General features: G+C 43.4%; 2 protein-coding genes across 2 annotated transcripts; one reads left to right on the top strand and one right to left on the bottom strand.

The window, feature by feature from the left end:
• Nucleotides 1–1,945: 1,945 nt before the first annotated feature.
• LOC135259905 (forkhead box protein D1-like) lies at nt 1,946–3,405 on the bottom strand. The gene is made up of 2 exons (XM_064344830.1): nt 3,112–3,405; nt 1,946–3,059 (listed from the first exon to the last, which is right to left on the bottom strand). The coding sequence occupies exon 2, from the start codon at nt 2,977–2,979 to the stop codon at nt 2,176–2,178; it is 804 nt and encodes a 267-aa protein (XP_064200900.1). The 5' UTR covers nt 2,980–3,059; nt 3,112–3,405; the 3' UTR covers nt 1,946–2,175.
• Nucleotides 3,406–4,100: 695 nt separating this feature from the next.
• Nucleotides 4,101–14,877, top strand: LOC135259904 (uncharacterized). The gene is made up of 4 exons (XM_064344829.1): nt 4,101–5,166; nt 6,542–6,594; nt 6,682–6,776; nt 9,990–14,877. Exons 1-4 carry the CDS (start codon nt 4,277–4,279, stop codon nt 12,540–12,542), a joined length of 3,591 nt encoding a protein of 1,196 aa, XP_064200899.1. The 5' UTR covers nt 4,101–4,276; the 3' UTR covers nt 12,543–14,877.
• Nucleotides 14,878–19,312: the final 4,435 nt, after the last annotated feature.

Raw genomic sequence — 19,312 nt, 5'->3', positions numbered from 1 at the left:
CCAACACACAAACACACACACACACACAAACACACACACCCAAGAGTAACTGTCATTTGCATCTTTACTTGTCATGATTTTAAACTTAATTTCATTTCAGTCATAGATGCATCTGATATTGTGTCTAATGGCCTTAGTAAGGAGATGACCTTCCAGAGTAGGCGAGTATGAGTATGTCTTGACTCTCATGTGTACATCCATACCTGCCCTTGAATCTTCTCAGTGCTGCTGCCCTGTGAATCAGTGATTCATTTCAGAGAGATTACTGGCATATGTTTTAGCTATCATACAGTGTGCTCCAAAATGTTTGGGACAAAGACATATTTTTCTTGATTTGGCTCTCAATTTTAGATATTAGAATTTTTCAAAGCCAAACACGGGAGAATCCTTGACTAGCCAAGTCATTCACACTATCTGAATCCAATTGAACATGCATTTCATATGCTGAAGAGAAGGTTTAGGACAACCAGCCCCTGAAACGAGCAGGTGCCGAAGATGGCTGCAGTACAGACCTGGCAAGGCATCACCAGAGAAGATCCTCAGCAGCTGGGGATGGCTACGGGTCCCACGCAAGCAGTCATTGCATGCAAATCAAAGTACTAGACACAAACACTTTCATTTGCATAACATGAATCTGCCCCAAACATTAATGAGAATGAGAACCTATGAATAAAAAGTGCTGTAATTTCAGCATAGTGAAACTAAAAATTATTATTTTTAAAAATACCCTTTAATAAAAGCTGAGAATCTGCTCTTTAACCATATGTGAATTGTTTCATTGCCAGAGCCAAATCAAGAAAAAATATGTCTTTGTCCCAAATATTATGAAGCTTACTGTATATGTCAGATGTGCATATAACCAATGTCTGTACTTCAACAAGCAAAAAAAAAGGAAATATTTTATGGGATCTGACTGAACTGGAATCCCACACCACCAGTGATTAACATGTTTTTTTATTAATATTTACATTTGGATTGTAAATATCATGCAGCTATAACAGCAGAACAGATATTTATGTACACTTTGCCTTCTCAAGAATATGTATATTACACTGTACCTTTAGATAAATATACCAGTCAAGAAAAAAAAAGCACTTAATTTGGCACAATCTGAAGATCCGAGACTTCATATAATTCAATAAATCTAATGTAACATTTGATAGAGAACCACAAAATCAATGTATTTATCATGTTTTTAGCTTTAAACAAATTTAGAATGTGTCTGGTGAATCACAGCCCACCTCCACTCTGGCTGCTATATTAAAAGCTTACTGCCTGGTAGCAGCAGGAGCTGATTGTTGATGGGTCTGTGACGGCACGTCTCTGTGTCGCTGGCTCGAACCCGGAGCCATTGGAGCATACATTGTCTGCACGTCACAAGGACAGAACTGCAGGTCGTTAGATTTAATCAGCGGCCAGGAAGGGTCCTGACACACAAGGCTGAAGGTAATACAATGCGCATTGTCTGAATAATGTTTCAGCACTGCGAGACGCTGAGGCGCAACTCACTTTCCTACCAACAGATGGCGCTGAAACAGCACTTTGAAATGTAAGGAAACCGAAGTTCCTCATTCTTTCTGGAATCCGCGTATCACCACGTCATAAAGTCTATTTTGGAGTTTGGTGCATAAATAGAAAGCTTGAATCATCAGTAATGTACTGTAAATGCTTTATGGCTTTGTGTAAAAAAAAGAAGCGTCAATTACAACACCATTTAACTAAAACTTGTCTAATGTAATGTAAAGTATGTCAATAAATAAAATAAAACGGAACTGAAGGAAATGTAATCTAATAAAACATTTTCATATTCCTGTGTTGTCTTTCATGCAATGACTTATTTTGGGTTGTTAAGAATATAAAACAGTCCAAATCTTAGGGAAAAACCTTTCCAAAACCTTTTTAATGTGAAAATTCTCATTCTTAATTAAAACACCACACACACACACACATTACATTACATTTATTTGGCAGAAGCTTTTATCCAAAGCGACGTACAAAAAGACACACACATATACATGTATGACAAACATACTGTATGACATATATCCTAGTCCGAAGTTTGAAACGTACTTTAAGATACAGTCAGTAAACACATGCACTTGTGTAATTGTGGCTTTCATATGCACAGACCTTCGTTGTTGCGTAACATGCAGCATACGCTGCATACTGCTGCACTCATATAGGGTAGGCGGGGCCCGTAATGCACGTCCAGGGGTAACCCCTGTCCCTGAAGTCTGGGGCTGCCCACTGCCAGGAGCACAAGTTTGGGGGAGGAGGGGGCGGTCTGACACACAGGGAGCTGCAGAGCCCCTCCGCCCCTCCCAGCGCCGCGTTCCCGGCCCCCCAGCCCGGCGGTCTCCACGGAAACCACCCATAGCCCCATCTCCCAGCATCCCCCAGGGCGCCCGGGCTCCACGACACAGGGCCGGGATGAGGGGGGAGCGTCCTGGGTGCCCACTGCAGCTGGAAGGGGCACTGGGGGCAGGGTCCCGGGCAGGGCGGCGCCCCCCAGCAGGTGAGGTCGCCGCCCCCGTCCCCCTCCGGGATCCCCCTCTTCCTCCGGCTCCGGCTGGCCTTCCTGTGCTGCCTGAAGTCCCCCCGCAGGAAACGGCCCCGGTGGGCGGGGTGGATCCCCCAGTAGCTGCCCTTCCCGTCCTCGCAGCGCCCCAGCTTCACGAAGCAGTCGTTCAGCGACAGGTTGTGACGGACGCTGTTCTTCCAGCCCTGGCCCCGCCCCCTGTAGTAGGGGAAGCGCGCCTCCACGTCCGCGTAGATGGCGGCCAGGTTCAGCTTCTGCGCGGGGGAGGCCAGGATCACCTGGGCGATCATGGCGATGTAGGACAGGGGCGGCTTCCCCGAAACGCCCCCCGCGCCCCCTCCTTCCTGCGCGGCGTCCCCTGGACGGGGGCTCGGCGGCCCCCTCCGCCCGTTCTGCGCCCGGGTGCTCTCGGGTCCAGCCCACGCCGCGTCCGCGTCCATCGCCGTACTGGCCGTTCGATCCACCACTCGGCTCGGAAACAGAGAGCGTTCAAGTCCCCACGTGTCTTTGGAGAGACCGAGTCCCGCGTGTCTTTGGAGAGACCGTCCCCGTGTGTCTTTGGAGAGACCGAGTCCCGCGTGTCTCTGGAGAGACCGTCCCCACGTGTCTCTGGAGAGACCGAGTCCCCGCGTGTCTTTGGAGAGACCGTCCCCGCGTGTCTTTGGAGAGACCGTCCCCACGTGTCTCTGGAGAGACCGAGTCCCCGCGTGTCTTTGGAGAGACCGTCCCCGAGTTAATGCTTCATTTTATCATCGTGCCTCGTTCGTTTGCACAGCTCGTTTGGATTTGCGCTAAACTTTTATACCTCCGGGCGCAAACACCTGAGACTACATACGGGACAGCCCATGTTGACAAATGTGTATGTGTGAAATGAAGAGGGAATATTAGAGCAGATTTCCTGAAAAAAGCCTCTTGAAACGTCCGGGTGAAAACCCTGTGGTGCAAGAGTGCGTGGCACAAGCCTTTGAATTCGTCACGATTAATGAATGCATTCCGATAAGATGGAGATAAAGTTTTACATGAGATAAGCCCGTAACACTGGCGTGCAGAACAAACTGAAAAAGAAAACATGGGCTGTTCTTTGCTGGATTCAGTGTGTGTGTGTGTGTGTGTGTGTGTGTGTGTGCACGTGTGTGTGTGTATGTGTGTGCGTGTACGCATTATCTCTTTTATGCCTTCAGTGTATGTGTTATTTCTGGTTATATAAATGTTTGCACTGTATACCCCACTATCGCTATTAAGCTAACATGCTATCAGAGAAACTGTTTAAGCAAAAAATATCTCATACACTATTGCCTCTGGCCATTCAAATATGATTATACTTCACAGTGTTATGAAACACGCACCCAGCCAGTGGGCTACTTTCTCTGCACTGGCTGTTAATGCATTCATTAAATGTGATTTTTCAAGAAGAACAAGAGGAATGGAAGAAGGAGATTAATACTCCTACTGAGTAAACACTCAGTATTAAACACATTTTTAAAGTTTAATAAAAGGCCAAATGTACTCTTTCAGAGTAAAATGTACACTTGTCGGAGTTAATCACCGTTGAATAACACTCAACATTTAACTGCGTGCCACTACTGCTATTACTACTACTGCTGATTCTACGTCTGTGCACAGTAACTTGCATTTTCGTCCGTTTAATGTTTTGATTTAGGTCTGGACCGGCGAGCCGTTGAGGCTTCACTGGCATATGAAGGCTCGGGGCTATTTATAGGCCTAACTCAGTCCCCAATGTCAACTGTAACTCGACGCCATCTGTCAAGTTGCGGAGTGTCCGGTGTCAGCGGGCCAGTGGCACAGCGGCTCTGTACCGCGGCGTTCGCGCACACAGCCCCGATGGAGTCCGCAGGAAACCCAGGGAACCCGGGGCCCTCCGGCTTTTTGGTCATCCCCAACGGCAGCTCCTGCGACGAGTGCGAGTATGAGCTGGAAGGGCGGATCAAGCCCAAGTCCTCGCCCCTCCCGCGCCGGAGGGGCTCCGAGTCCTCCGACGATTCGGAACCCGAGCCCCCGCCCGCCAGGTCGCGGAAGGTGTCCTTCGCCGACGCCTTCGGCCTCAGCCTGGTGTCGGTGAAGGAGTTCGACCACCGGGACGTCTCCTCCCCGGCCGGGCTGGAGGCCCTCGAGGGGGTGGCCCGGGACGTGGAGGAGTACTTCCTGTCCTCGCTCTTCTCCGTCCCGTCCTCGCCCGAGGAGCTGCTCGGCAAGCTGAGGGAGCAGAAGTGCGAGCTGGAGTGCGTGGAGCTGCTCCCGGGGACCACCTCGCTCAGGGGGACCGTCCGGGTCCTCAACCTCAGCTTCGACAAGATGGTGTACGTCCGCATCACCCTGGACGGCTGGGCCACGCACTTCGACCTGCTGGCCGAGTTCGTCCCCGGCTCCAGTGACGGAGAGACCGACCGGTTCATGTTCAAAATCACCCTGGTCCCGCCTTTCCAGAAAGAGGGAGCCAGAGTGGAGTTCTGCCTCCGGTACGAGATTCCGGGCGGAACTTTCTGGGCCAATAACAACGGCATGAACTACGTTTTGTTCTGTCACAAAAGGGGAGGCAGAGATTCGAAAGACAACCAGCAGGAAGATCTCAAATACAAGAACAAGAAAAGCTGTCTAAAAGCCTTGAGGTGAGGAACAGCATAAACTGTTGCTTTTTATTACTATTTTATCTCTCTGAGGCTAAAGCTAAGGTGCAATCACTACCAATGCATAAATTAATACTTTGATGCCTTCAGTGCAACTCTGTTTGCATTGCACTTTATACAGCAACACTGTCACAGATGCACTCTACAGGAAAATATGTGAAGGGTTATATAACTGTGCAGAGTACGATATAGAGTAACAGTTTTTAATATGGTGGCGATCAATTTATTTATCGTTAAATAAAATAGCATATCGTCTTGCGACAGGTAATCAAGATGAAATCTTACACACATTTCTGTTATTTATATACAGACCATTTGCTTTTTGTGCATGGCTATCTCCAGAAAAACATGCATTATAATAACAAGTGTTAAAACATAATAAAAAAGTGTTAAAATGTTTTTTTTTTCCTGGCCCGGTTCTGAATGTTCCATGAAATGAAAACCGGGAACTAATTACAGTATACTGAGCTCCTGTTGAAAGGAGAGCCTTTCTCATGGGTACAGAGCAACACTTGTCCTCAGAAGGAGTGCAGTGTGTGCGTGTTTGTTTTGTGATTAGTGGGGACGGAAAATGCGTTGAAAGCAAACAGCATTTTGTCTGGCACAGCGAGAAACAGATATAGGGAAGGCAACCAGCTAAATGTAACAATATTTTCCCTTTCTAGTTCAATAGCGCTTCGATTTTAATATATTTTGTATTATGATTTATTAATTGACCGATTGATCAATTGACAGACTTAATCGATCGATTTCAAATCCTTTGGTTTCCAGCAACCTGAGGAGAGATGGGTTTTAGACATTGTTTACTGACTTCTATCTTAATATTAGAACATCAGTGAAGAAATATTCCTAGGCCAGACATCCCCTGCCTTAAACAGATTATGTAATCTTGTGATCATAATCAATTATAGGTAAGCAACAGTACTCTGACAAATAATCCCAAGCAATTACTGAATTTTTGTTTCTGTAGTGATTGTGAAGTAAATAAAAGAATAACACTATTGTCATTTTAAATAAGGAAATAATACAAAAGTTGCTATCAGATTACAGAGTTATTGAAAGTAGATAGCAAATTTTATATGATTTCCTTATGGACGTGGACACTAGCTTGGTAGTGTGTTTAAATGCAGTGGGATTAAATGTAATGCTGGAATATATGGCTTTAGTCTACAGGCCAGAATACTAATAGAGTTTCCTGCAATGTAAAGTGATTTATTATTTCTCCTGTGATATATTGATACTGTGTAAAACAATGATATTTGTTTCCATACTACTGATATTTATTCAAATTATAATACATTATTAAGGAACTGTGATGCTACTTTCCTCCTAAGATGCTTAATATTATTACTTACAGTAAGGACAGTTCCACTGAGAGAACTTTGATCATGCTTCCTCAAGAGACAACAGGTACGCATATTTCCCTCAACTGTCCACAAGATCTGAAACCAGTTTTTGCGTCCTGTAAACTAAGCGTGCGAGACTTCTATCTTTCAGATTTACCCGTACAAAAACAGGAAGTGGTTGTCGACGTGGAAACCCCTGCACCACGTTCAGAAGGACTCAGTGAAGATGGCCGTCAGAAAGCAATGGTGGGTCAATGGATCACAGGGCTGAAAAAAAAGAAGAACACATTTCATGTGCATGTTAAAATTGTGCGATAAACTGCAACCTTAGATCACGGATCCTGCCTTTCACAATCATAGATATGAACATATTTGTGTGCCAACTCCTCGAGTTTCAAAATCAAAGGATTGACATGACTTTTGGATATTTTTCCAGGCTTTATCACTGGTGTCACTTGTGCAATATTAGTCTTCACACTATCTGTATTTTGGCATTTTAGGTTATCAATCTCCTATTTACAGGAAAATCAGACACAGAAATGTACACATCAGTACAGTAGTTTTAAATACAGGCCATGAGCTTTAGAATCGGGTAAAGGACCAGTAAGGGCACTAAAGGTTACCATTGCATTAAATCATTGTGAGGAGTTGTTTTTTTTTTCAAACCGACCTCTTTTTTTTGTTCTTTCAATGAGCTGCCCTACAGTGTAGTTAGGAGAGTATAATGGTATCGGGTGGCAGCGCAGTCGATGGGGGATGTGTATTAGATTCAGTCTTCAAATGTCAAAAGTAGATTTAGACAGAGGGGCCTCTTGTCTGTTTACCGAAATGTAGTGTGAGAAGCCGTGAACCCTTCTGCTCTTTCTGAAAGAATGTCATGTGATTTGGCGCGCCCCGCGCCGGCTGGGGGGGGGGGGGGGGGGGGGGGGGGGTGGCGGGGGGATGGCCCTGTTCCATTAAGGGAAAGCAGCGCCGCACTGGAACATACCGTATTCTCTCTTTCACGCCGCCAACTATAAACTATTAATAAGACAAGTCTGTCACCTGAAGATGATGGTGAAGACGAAAGGCTATTATCCCTTCCCGGGCAAAAAAAAGAGACGTCACAAAAGTAAGAGCACTTGAGCAAAGTTTCAGCTTTCATGCGAGCACTGAGCCAAAATAAAATGGCTGCCGGTGTCGTATGCAGACAGAAAACTCTGGTACTGCCTTACAGTGCAGACAGCTTGTTTCTGATGCAGACATTGAATTCACTAAGCCAGCCAATTGAATCATCGTATTTTTGAACAAGCAAACAGTTTGTCAAACAACGCTTCTCACTAGACATTTTCCAAAGGGAATTTATTGTGGGAAACACTGGACAGTTATTCCCTAAAGCATTAAAAGGTCGCTAAGGGTAATCACTGGAATGATGGGTTGGAGAAGAGATTAGTGCAGTAAACACAAACATTTATGGGTGGAAAAATAGGCTGAAAGGGCAGATCAGGTGCTGTGATGGCCAGCTCTACATGTCGTTCACAAGAATGCTCATGAAGGCTATGAATAAACTGCCTATTTAGGGATATGATGGCTTTTCTGAATACAGTGCAAAGCATACACGGCTCCTGAGGATTAAGAAGCCTGCAGGGACTGCATTTCCCAGCAGCCTTAGGGGGCGTCAACCAAAATTGCATTTAAATAGAGCCACATGAATAACAGGCTTAGCAGTTAATTTACCATTCTAGCAATGGTGCTATGCTACACTGCACCTGGTTATCGGTCACATAAGAGCGAGATGTGCACAAAGTCTCTTGATGACCGCCAAGCATATTTATATATAGCCTACTGACTCATTAAACTTTCAGGAAAACTCTAACACGATATCTTATCAAGGGCTGGGCGAAGAAATACAATCAGAGCCACTCGAGCATATTCTCTTAACACGGTCACTGAATGAGTAAGACTAGTGGTATGCAGTGTAATGATTAATAAAGCTAACCGTACCGGCAAGACATCCTGCGCCAGAAGTGTTCTAAATGCTAACAGGCCACAAACCTGCAGAAAGGTGGATTTTTGACATTTCTCTAAAATCCAACTGTTGAGTCTGGTTTTGAAAGGGAAAGTGTTACTGAATTGTGCAATTTAAAAATAAAGTATAATCCAAACACATAAATTAGCAACTTTAGACCATTAACGCTGACCTAACAGCAAGGAGAAAGATTAAAACCCAGAAAGCAAACTGCCATTTTCTTGTCTGATGAGCGTACACTTGTCTTGCACACAGCAAGAGCCAAAGTGCTGGTTCCATCTAGGACACGGTCTCTGCTCAAGCTGTTACTACCTGTGATAGCACAGGGAGGGAAATTGGCCCATTTTCAATAATTTCGAGACCATTTTGCAAATGGGCGATTTGCAATTTTTTATTTTCTCAGCAGCTCTTGGACAGTGTCATTCCAAGGCACATTTGAAAATGGCTTAATGATAACTGAAAAAATATGAGAGATAGAGAGGGAGAGAGCTTGTTCTTTTAAGGCACCACCGTCAATTCCTTCAGTACTGCAATGATTTTATATCAGCCTTTTTTATTGCCCCTTTTCTCTTTACTTTCTTGCGTCTTTTCTCCCCAATTTTGACCGCCTGCAATCATCGCGATCGTAAGTCCATCCCATTGCATTGGAAGGGGGTGCACAGGCAGGGGATGCACTGCCCTATGCAGTCTGCTTAATCTTCTGTGGCATTTCTTACCGTTCTGCAACCTGTATATTACTTATAGTTACTTATAAAGGGTATAGTATTATTATTATGAACTGCCAACTACTTCAAAGGATAGAATGTTACAATAAAAGCTCAGTTAGTAGCTGTGAATATACTTTCAAACTGGTCTCTGGTCTTTGTTGGCAAAATAAAAATACTGTGCAAGTAATGATAAAGATACGTGTGCATTTATACTGTCTGTCTGTTATAAGTTAGAAAACTTCAGGATTTATGGAATAAAGAGTTTTACTTGCTTTCAGATAGAGCATTGCACTTTATGTAGTGATACAGGTACATTCAAAAGGTTCATTTATCCATACATTATTCAAGTCTTGACTGTACAGATATAATCATGCAAAACAACAAGTAGAGTTAAAAATGCCATATATTCTTCATGTCTGACAAGATGGGGCACCTTAAGGAAAATAACATTTGAGTCACCCAAGCTACCTAAGGGCTTGACTGTGGAATGAAAATAGTTCCACTCAATAAAGTTTTTCTCAACATTTTTTTTACATATATGAATTTATATCTCATGCATGTACCCACATGTTTTCCATCTTAATGAAGTACTTCCAAAATGTACCCAGATTGTAAAATGCATTTCAATCCAACATGATTCACCGACATTGCACTGGTAAATTGCAAAATTAAAATGCATTCTCTCTCTTCTCTTCTTCTCTGCTCCCCCCCCCCACCCCCCCACACCCATTTGTTGATTGACAGGTGGACAGTAACCGTGACTACTCTTGGAGGAGCAGACGGAGAGCAGCGCGTTTGGCACGGATGAGAAACCCCTCGTACCAGAACGAGGCGGAAGAGGAGGAGGGTGGCGGCTCCGCCCAGGGCGAGGAGAGCAGCCGCGCGGAGGTGCCGTTGGATGTCAGCGCACCTCCTCACTGGGCAACCACCTCCGACTTGCCCGGCATGCCCAGCGCAAGTCAGACAAACGGCACAGAGGAGGCGCAGGAGCATGACCTGACCCCGCCAACGTCGCTAAAGCCGGACAGAGACGACGAGCTATCGTTTCTTCCAGAAGGATTTGAGCGCTGGAGTAGAGAAAGTTCAGACACGGCGTCTATAAACTCCCAAGACGGGGATGCAGCTTCGTATCCCCGCGAGGTGAGGACCTCTACTCTAGGCAGCTGGGAATCATGGAATACGTTTGTCGATTTTGGGGACACCCGGTCACCAAGCCTCACGACGGCACAAGAGGAAGGGGTCCCTCAAAGAGCTGCCTTTGACTCCGCGGCTTATCTTGAAGAAGACGCTGCTGCGTGGTCGGGATCATGCAATGGTCCTCCCACGGTTTGCTCAAATGCCGAAAGCCCGCCAACCAGTGAGGGCAGTGTAAGCACATGGGAACCCACGCAAGAGCATGTCGCTGACCTGTGTGATTCTGAAAAGGAAACAGAGAATTGGCCGGTCATTAAAGAGGGCTTAGGAAGTGACCGGACACCCGCCGAAAGGGACAGTGAGCACGAGGCGGGTAGTGTGGCGCATCACAAATTTTGGACAGAGACCTCCGACGTTTGGCAGAGGTTTCCCTTCGACTCGTACTTGGAGAGTAGCGACGCCAGTCTAGAATCAGTATCTGGCGACCTGCTAAAAACAGACACAAGTACACTTAGACACAAAGAGTCTGTCAATGACCAAGACAGGAACCCACTCAACCGCTCCCATCCCCCACAGGAGACCAGGGACCCCGACACAGAGGTGATAATGGATGAGGGTGCAGGTCACGCGACTGAGCGTGTCAGAGATCACCAGGGCATAAGTGGAGGGAACTCTCTTGCGGGGGCTCCTGACTTGGCACCAAACTCAGAAGGGACAGACAGACGGACAGAGGCAACAGACATGGCAGTCAGACAACAATCTCCGAGGCCCGAGCCAGCCAGTGGAATCTCACCAGATGAATTCGACAACAGCTCTGCCTCTTCAACAATGGACACTGGGATTGACAGCAGCATACACGAATCGTTCAGGAGCAGCATGACCTTTATACACACAGACAGCGAAAAGGGGGAAAATGTCAAAGGCAGAGATGGAGAGGAATGCAGGGGTAGGGTAAACAAAGAAGAAGACGAGTCAAAGGAAAATGTAGAAAGTCTGTATGAAGTTGAGAAGGAGGCATCAATGGAAAATGTCGACAGTTTCCATGACAATGAAGAAGATGTAACAGTGGAGGAGACCAAAGACCTTACTGGAAAATGCAAAGAAGATGTATTGGTAGAAAGGGGAGATATCTGTGGAGATGAAACTACAGCAGAAAATAGAGAGGATCTTTCTGAAGAAGAGGAGATGCTAATAGACTATGATGAAGATCTTTACGATGATGAGGATATATCAATGGAAAACGAAGAAGACTTCTATGATGAAGAAAATGAAGATTTTTATGGCCAAGAAGAGTTGCCAATAAGCAAAGAAGAGGAACTTGAGAAAGTAAGAGAAAAGGTATCAGTGAAAACAAAAGACTTTGGTCTAGAGCAGGAAGACATGTCAGCAGAAACAGAAGAGGACCTGGAAGTTGCCCAGATTTTAGGAGGAATGAACAAAGCCCTGGAAGGAGACAAAAAGTCGCTGTCAATGAAAATGGAGGAATCGGAAAAAGGAAAGGGAATGGCATTCTGGGAAAAGGAGACTTACCTACATCAAAAAGAAAATAAAGAACATGCAAAAGAGGAAAATGGAGTCCAACATCATGGAGGAAAAGGGCATACAAGCAGTGAAAAAGAAGCAAAAAGGGACAGTTGGAGAGAGGGAACTCACTCCACAGAATCTCTGCCAGACAAGAAGATGGAATCAAACACAACCAGTGTGGAATGTGCCCCACCACATGGACTCAAACTCCAAGCCACCCCTGGAAACAGCTGGAACATGCCTAGGAACGACAACACAAGCCCATCAGTTAGTTCATTAAGGATACGGCCCACTTTTCTGCCATCGCCAAACAAGCCGAAGGAGTATGGTGAAGCCAGAGAGGTGGCCAGCTCCCCTCAGGCAGATTTGGACCCCGTGGAAGAGCCAGGATATCACGCCACAGTCCACCTACCACCAGTCGAAAAGGTGGAAAATGTCGCCAGGAATTACCTTTCGTGTTGGTGGGACTTACTAGCATGTAATGTCTCGAGGGTCTTCCTGTACGCCCTCCTGTGTTTGATCTTCCTGGTCATAGCATTTCACTACGATTTCCTGGCCTGTTTTGCTTTTTACCTGATAACTGTGTACTGGTTTTGCTTTCATGGGGAGAATGGAATTGAACAGGCCAGAGGGCCTTAAAACGCTGAACGGTACTCTTCTGGTGTTTCCAGATTTTTGGCTATATGGAGTTTTTGAAAGGCCCACCACCAATGAAAATTGCCGAGTGATAACCAAGTTTACACAATGAACTGAAATCACAGCATGGCAGGGAGGTGTGAAACTTCGAAAGTGAAATTTAATTAACTTTAATTTCTAAACTTCTGATTGATTAACCATGTAATAAGGCTTGTGTGAACTGAAAAATATTTAAACGAGTAAGGTCACAGGAATCAACATAAATCATAAAGGAGTACAGGAAGAAAGTACATATAGAGTTTTTGCCAGTCATGCTGGGTGGATTCTGAGTTCATTTGTGGATTTTTTTTTTTCCTGTAATAAAGTACTGGTGTAACCGTAAATATATTAAATATATTACATTTTTAGGTTTTCTAACTGTATAGACTCATTCATATAATTTCACAATTTCTCATTTGTCTCCAAAACATGATATTAATACAATGATTACAGTAAATGCATGTAATGACAGAGAGGTAAAAAGAGAGAAGGAGAAAGGGAATTTTTTTGCAAAACAATGGGGAATTTAAAAGTGGGTAGTTTTGATAGACATGTTCTCTAAAAATGACTTCCAATGTTTGGGGGCCCACAAAGAGAATGCTTCATCACCTTGTGCTTATGGAAGAAATAAGGATTGAAGCCCTGTGGTATCCTCAGGGGTTTGGCCTCACAATGCTTTAAAAGTTATAAATGAATTCTTTGCATATGTTCCAATTAGTTGAAAGACAGTCAAATCAGTCCCAGATTATGTCCTTTTCTGGGCAAAGGACTGGCTCGTCGTCATGGATGACTTTGTATCTGTAAATGGCAACAAAGATCTGACAAATAGCGTGTCATCTACAATACACAAAGTAGCAGCATTTACACTGAGATCAAGGTTGGTCCTAGTATACACCCTTGGAGGACCCCACAAGTAGTAAATAAAAAGAGGTAACCTTTTCAGTGTATTTGCCACTGAAAACTGATTCTAACCCAGATTCTTAATTAGGCCATTAAGAGCACATGATCTAAGGCTACACTCATGTCTAAGAGAACGAATATAGATGATCTATAAGAACTGTTTGTACTATTCTTTTACTAACATTGGCATAGTTTTGGTGCTGTTGTTTGAGTGGAAATGTTTTGTTTTGTATGATAACTTGCTGCTTGAAACAAGTTTAAGAAACTGGTCTGTAGTTTGCAAGGATGTCTACAGGTTTCTTGAGTTGTGGCTGAACCACAGCATCTTTTCAATAAGCTGGAACTGCCCCAGTGACAAGAGATCTATTGGCACTGAGTGGCTGTAAGATCTTCATTGCACAAAGCCCTGAACTGTTGTTTAACAAGTCCTGTATGAATGAGACTCAGAGGACAAATTGAAGGGTTTATCTGTATAACAGTTTGAGTGAGCTCATTGGCTGTAATACAAAACGCTGTAAATTGTACAGTATTCTGAGGTGCGATGATATGGCCAGAAAGTGAAATGTAAATCCTAATTTTGTTAGTCTTACCATTAAATGGATATCTCGGTTAATATGGAATACTCATGCATAATTCATCTTAAACAATTCCAATAGGTAAGGATAAGACTGCTAGTGTTTTTTTCCTGATTCTTTTCCCCCTTTCCATCCCAATTGTATTGATCAGTCCTCATTGGATATCTACGTTATCAATTTGGGAGAGCGCAGACAAGCACGTGCATTCCTCTGAAGCACGTGATGTCAAATCGCAGTTTCTCATCATATCACAATTCGCAAGCCGGGCTCGCACAGACATGAATCAGAGAAAGACCGTACGTCGGTGCAAGATAACCTGTGGGCAACTGATCGACCAGCAGGGGTCGCTGATGTAAAATGAGACGCGATCATCCCGGCCAACTGAAACCCTCCCACCCCTGAGTAATGCAAGGGCCAACTGCACATCACTCAGTGGGAATTCCAGCCACAGTCAGCTCAAACAGTTTGGATACACTAGCAAGCGTATTTTTAACCCTAATTTCAGCCAACGTACTGAGCGGCATTAAAACAGCAAATCAGTCTGTTCCCAACTCAAGAATCAAATAAGGTTGTTATGTGAGGGAGAATTTCCCTAATATCCAAAGGACCATAGAATGAATGTATCATCAGTATCTATGCAAGGAAGTACTGTTCAACGATTACATGCATAGAAGTGTACATACATTTGGTTACCGTGACAAGAGGCACTGATTATATGACTTGTATGAATGCCTCACAAAAACCTTTTCACCTCTCTGTATCGCTTGGATCCATAACCATGCCTTGGATGTTGTATGACAATCAATAAACAGAATTCATGTTAAGTGCATCAAACTATTTAATTGCTATACACACTGACTGTATTTTCTGTTTGAAAAGAGTGTTTGTACTGATGTAATCATTTGTTAGAACAGTGTCTATGTTCATGAGACACTTCTAAAGCATAAAGCCGTCTGTATAAATATGTTGTATTTAAGACAATTACTCACAAAACAGAAAAAAGTTCAAACATCCTTGGACACAACACCCAAGGAATCGGTGCACTGGAAGCATCACATGACCCACTCTTATTGTGGCTTGTCAATCATCCCTCTACCGCAGACCTTTAGCTCTGTAAATCACGAGGAGTGCTGGCAGGAACCAAATGGGTCTATATTCCTCACAGACATATCAAATTTTGCCGTCCATGTGATTCCTGTAGCTCACATCCTGGGCAGCCTGAGGTATTAAGGAGGGTTAAACACTAGCGTAAACACACTCTATTAGTTACTCCATACTAATGACTTCACACTCACTGGTTACAACTACAAGAGAGGTGCCTTAGCACCTCTTGCAGTTGGGGGATGGTGTATACTCTATGCTGCCCTTGGATTTTATTAGCTGCATGCCCCCCAAAAATTGTCGCCCAGACCCCAAGGATTGTTACCATTTTTCACCCCACTAGCGACGGCTCTGCATGGATGTTCTGAATATTGAGTACAAAGTACAAGGTTGAAAACTCACCAAAGAATGCTACATAAGCACACATAGCTCGCACCCTCCTCTGCTCACCGTGATGGATTTAATTTGTCATTTGACATTTAAATTGCAACAAAATTATTTTTCAAGCATTCTCTAAGTTGTGCCTACAGCTGCAGTTGTTGAAAATCTGTCTTTGTTTGACGCTCATTATTCGACAACGGAAAAATTATTACTGAAATATTCAGTATTCTCACAAAGAACTTGTTTCACCCTGCTAATTTGCCTCAAAGCAAAACTCTTTAAGTGATAATTCATACAATATCTGGGGTTGTTTTTTTCTCTTTAATTCCCCATGAGAGTGTCTTCCTTTTATTTTCTTGAGGCAGTGGGAAAAATGGAGACACATTTTCAACAGAATATATTTACATAAAGCATTGCGCAGCCTTGTCATTTGAAACGGTGCATTTATAGGAAACACTTCATTTTAAATGAGAATGAATGTGGTGCTTCATTAAATGAATACGTTTCCATTCAGTGCATGGGGTAGTAAAATGGCTGAAGGCATCTCACATGTGGTTCATAGGAGCCATTCTAGATGCTTCTCAATGACTGAAGCTGGTCTCTGGACAAGTTTTCACACAACGAAGTAATTTATTGTTTACATGGCAGATCAATTAAATACAAATACGCAGCATTTCATCACTGAATTTCCACTGTTATAGAGACTTGATCTGCGATAGATTGGCAGCCCGTCCAGGTTGTAATCCTGCCTCTCCAATGCATGCTGGGAAGGTTCTAGATAATGGATGGATGAATGGATAGAGACCGGATCACAAAGTTAGAAACAATTGAAATAAAGGCAAACTATATATATATATATAATATATATATATATACATATACATATACACACATACACCCTAGGCTGTTTTCTGCTGAGTTGTCAAATATGATATCATTAAAAAAGATCAGTGGATTAGTGTTTATCTCAAGATCCTATTAATGAGCAAACATCTCACTTAAATAGAGCATAGGATGCTGCCAGATGTTCTCTTACCATTTAGCCAAGAATGTGCATACTGACATTTTTCTGAAGAGCACTAACATGGGATTTATACAGCACAGTTCAACAAAATGTATTCTTATACACTGCATCTTATATACTAAGCCATCATCCTAAATGTAGCTTTTACGGCCATCCTTGCAAGCCTTAGAAAAATGTATCTAATAAGTTCCAGATGAACAGGACAATTAACCAAGTTCACAGACAGTGTGTGAAAATACATGACTTTGAAGAAAAAGACTTCAAGATCAGGAACATGGATTTCATATGGATTCAGGTGGAGGGCTTCATGTAATTGGCTTAAAAAATCAAATCAAAATATATCATATAGCTGCAATAAAACATTTTGGGACATGAAATTGCTGATGAATTGGTGCATTACCGTCAAGAACGATTACCGAATTCCTTCTTTTGATGCATTATTTTAAAAGAAACTTATACAATCAGCCTGGTAAGAAATAGGATTAGATTTTTAAAAGAATGACTGTTGAACCGTGTTTGAATCTATGTTTGATATGTTTGATTTGACAAACAGACTTGTGATGTTGCCTCGCCACCCAATCCTTACAAAAACATAACACAATAATCTGTGTTTAAAGAAAATAAATAATTACAGAAGAGAAAAAACACACACAATCAGAGACAATAAAAGATAAATGAACCAGCTTATTTGCTTGTACTTTGTCTTGGCAAACATACAAACTAAACCCAAAGTGTAGATATGAAATAGCAGTAAGTACCTGCCCAAATCCCTACACAGAATACTACATTACCTCAGGCAGAGCTTTAAACACAATCCTTTGAGAAATAGATACAAAAAAGAAAGAAGAAACTTTGGTGGGGGAAACGTGTTTGAGAAGGCTGTCATTTGAAGGACCAGGGGTTCATAACAACATGATAAAGAAATTTCGAACAATGTTGATCACAGTTTATAACAAGAGTCACCAGGAACTGAGAGCCTATTACCGTCCCACGCTTATCTCACGATGATTGGCAGTTCTCCAGGCATGGTCAAAAACATGTCATAACACTAAAGCTAATATTGGCTTTTCCCAGCTATTGAAAGACAGTGTTTATACAGCTTGGCTTCGGCTCCATGGCAGTGCATTTCCAAGAAGGTCTAATGGAGGGTATGTATACTGGATATACTTGGGAGGGTCTAACGCCAGATTGTACTGTGAACACAGGTGTTTGAGCTTTTCTGATAGGCTATCGGCAGTCTTAATCAAATGACAATGAGTTGATGCCTACAAAAAAACTTCACAATTTAACATTAGCTTTCTAACCTAAAGAAGAAAAGACTTACCATAGAGGGCATAAAATTATCATTTTTGAAGGAAATTTATGTTATATTGAATTATACTTCAACTGCTTTGTCATTGTCCAGAGGTGCGCCGTGGAAGTTTCAACAATTTCAAATGAAATGGGATCAAGCGGCCAAAACCGGGCTGCGTTTTTGAAGTTCACTTCCAGGTGTTGTTGAGAGACATTGCTCACTAGCGCCTGTATGGTTGGCTGTAGGTGATTCAGTCACCAATTCCAATGTAAGTCGATGGTGCTGCAACAATACGGTTTGTGTCACTGCCAAGTCACTATCTCACGTGCTTAGTGGACGATGGGACATCATGCCCATATAAGGGTCCCCCTTTCCCCTACTGTTTGTTTGATTTAAATGAATTAAAAGATTTGACACGTTCCTCAGAGGAAATGTCACACCTCTTTTGCCTTTCCCCAAAGCTATGGAAACGCACAGCCTACATGCAATGCTAAATGTCTGTTTCTGAAACACAGCTTTTCAAAATTTCAGTTGTGAATTCTTGAAGGAACAAACACTAAGCTTTCAGTCTTTTTTTTGTGAATAAGGTTCAGCATTTACTTCTGAAGCAAGTGGTGTTGAGACATTTCATGGTGATGTAGGCCTATATACTCAAGTGGCTGGTGGGGCAGTAGTGAAAGAAGAGGAGAGGGCCTTATGACAGAATTTTTAAACGGGCCACGGAACATCTCTTGTCATTGCATGTGAACTCAGGGTAATTTACTTTTAATTTCACTAATTAATTATTTAATTTCACTGCTTGAATGCTTAATTAGCAATTAACCCCTATTCTTTTGCACACATAGTGGCCTGGTGTCCACTAACACTTTCCCTTATCTTTGACTGGAAGTTACAGGCAAACATTTATTTATTTTAAAAGTCAAGGTTAAGGAAGAGTACTGTATAGAGACCAGTGCCTCGTGAGAGCTAGCAGTTATGCCCTTTCAACTCCACTGAGACACGCGTTGGATGCGATCACCCACTGCTTTCCAAGACGCAGCTGTCACTAAGCAAACCGCCTGCCAAAGAATGCAGCCAGGCGCACGTACAGCCTGACCGCCTGACTGCGGTCCAAAACATGGCCGTCGCCCCCTCCCGTCATTCAGTCTTGTAAAGCATTCCACATCCAAGGCACATACTGGGAAGCGAATGCACATCATTATGAATGGTCGTTCCGCCAACAATGTCGTCCTTTGTCCAGTCCGACGATACTACGCTGAAAACTACCGCATAAGGTGAAATATATCCGATATGAGGCTGCAGTTAAAGCCGGCCACTTGACACCATCTGCGGCGTGGGTGACCTTTAGCGGCCGGCCAGGAGCTGCGGTTTCAGCAGCTGGAGCCGCTCGTCAGTTGCTAGCGGGAAGCGCCGGCGTGATTGCTGTGGGTATTAACCTTTTTAACAGTACGCTACAAAT

This window comes from Anguilla rostrata, chromosome 7 (assembly GCF_018555375.3).
Source record: "Anguilla rostrata isolate EN2019 chromosome 7, ASM1855537v3, whole genome shotgun sequence".
Lineage (NCBI taxonomy): Eukaryota > Metazoa > Chordata > Actinopteri > Anguilliformes > Anguillidae > Anguilla > Anguilla rostrata.
Note: the sequence above shows the minus strand (reverse complement) of the source record. Positions and strands in the feature narration are given on the sequence as shown.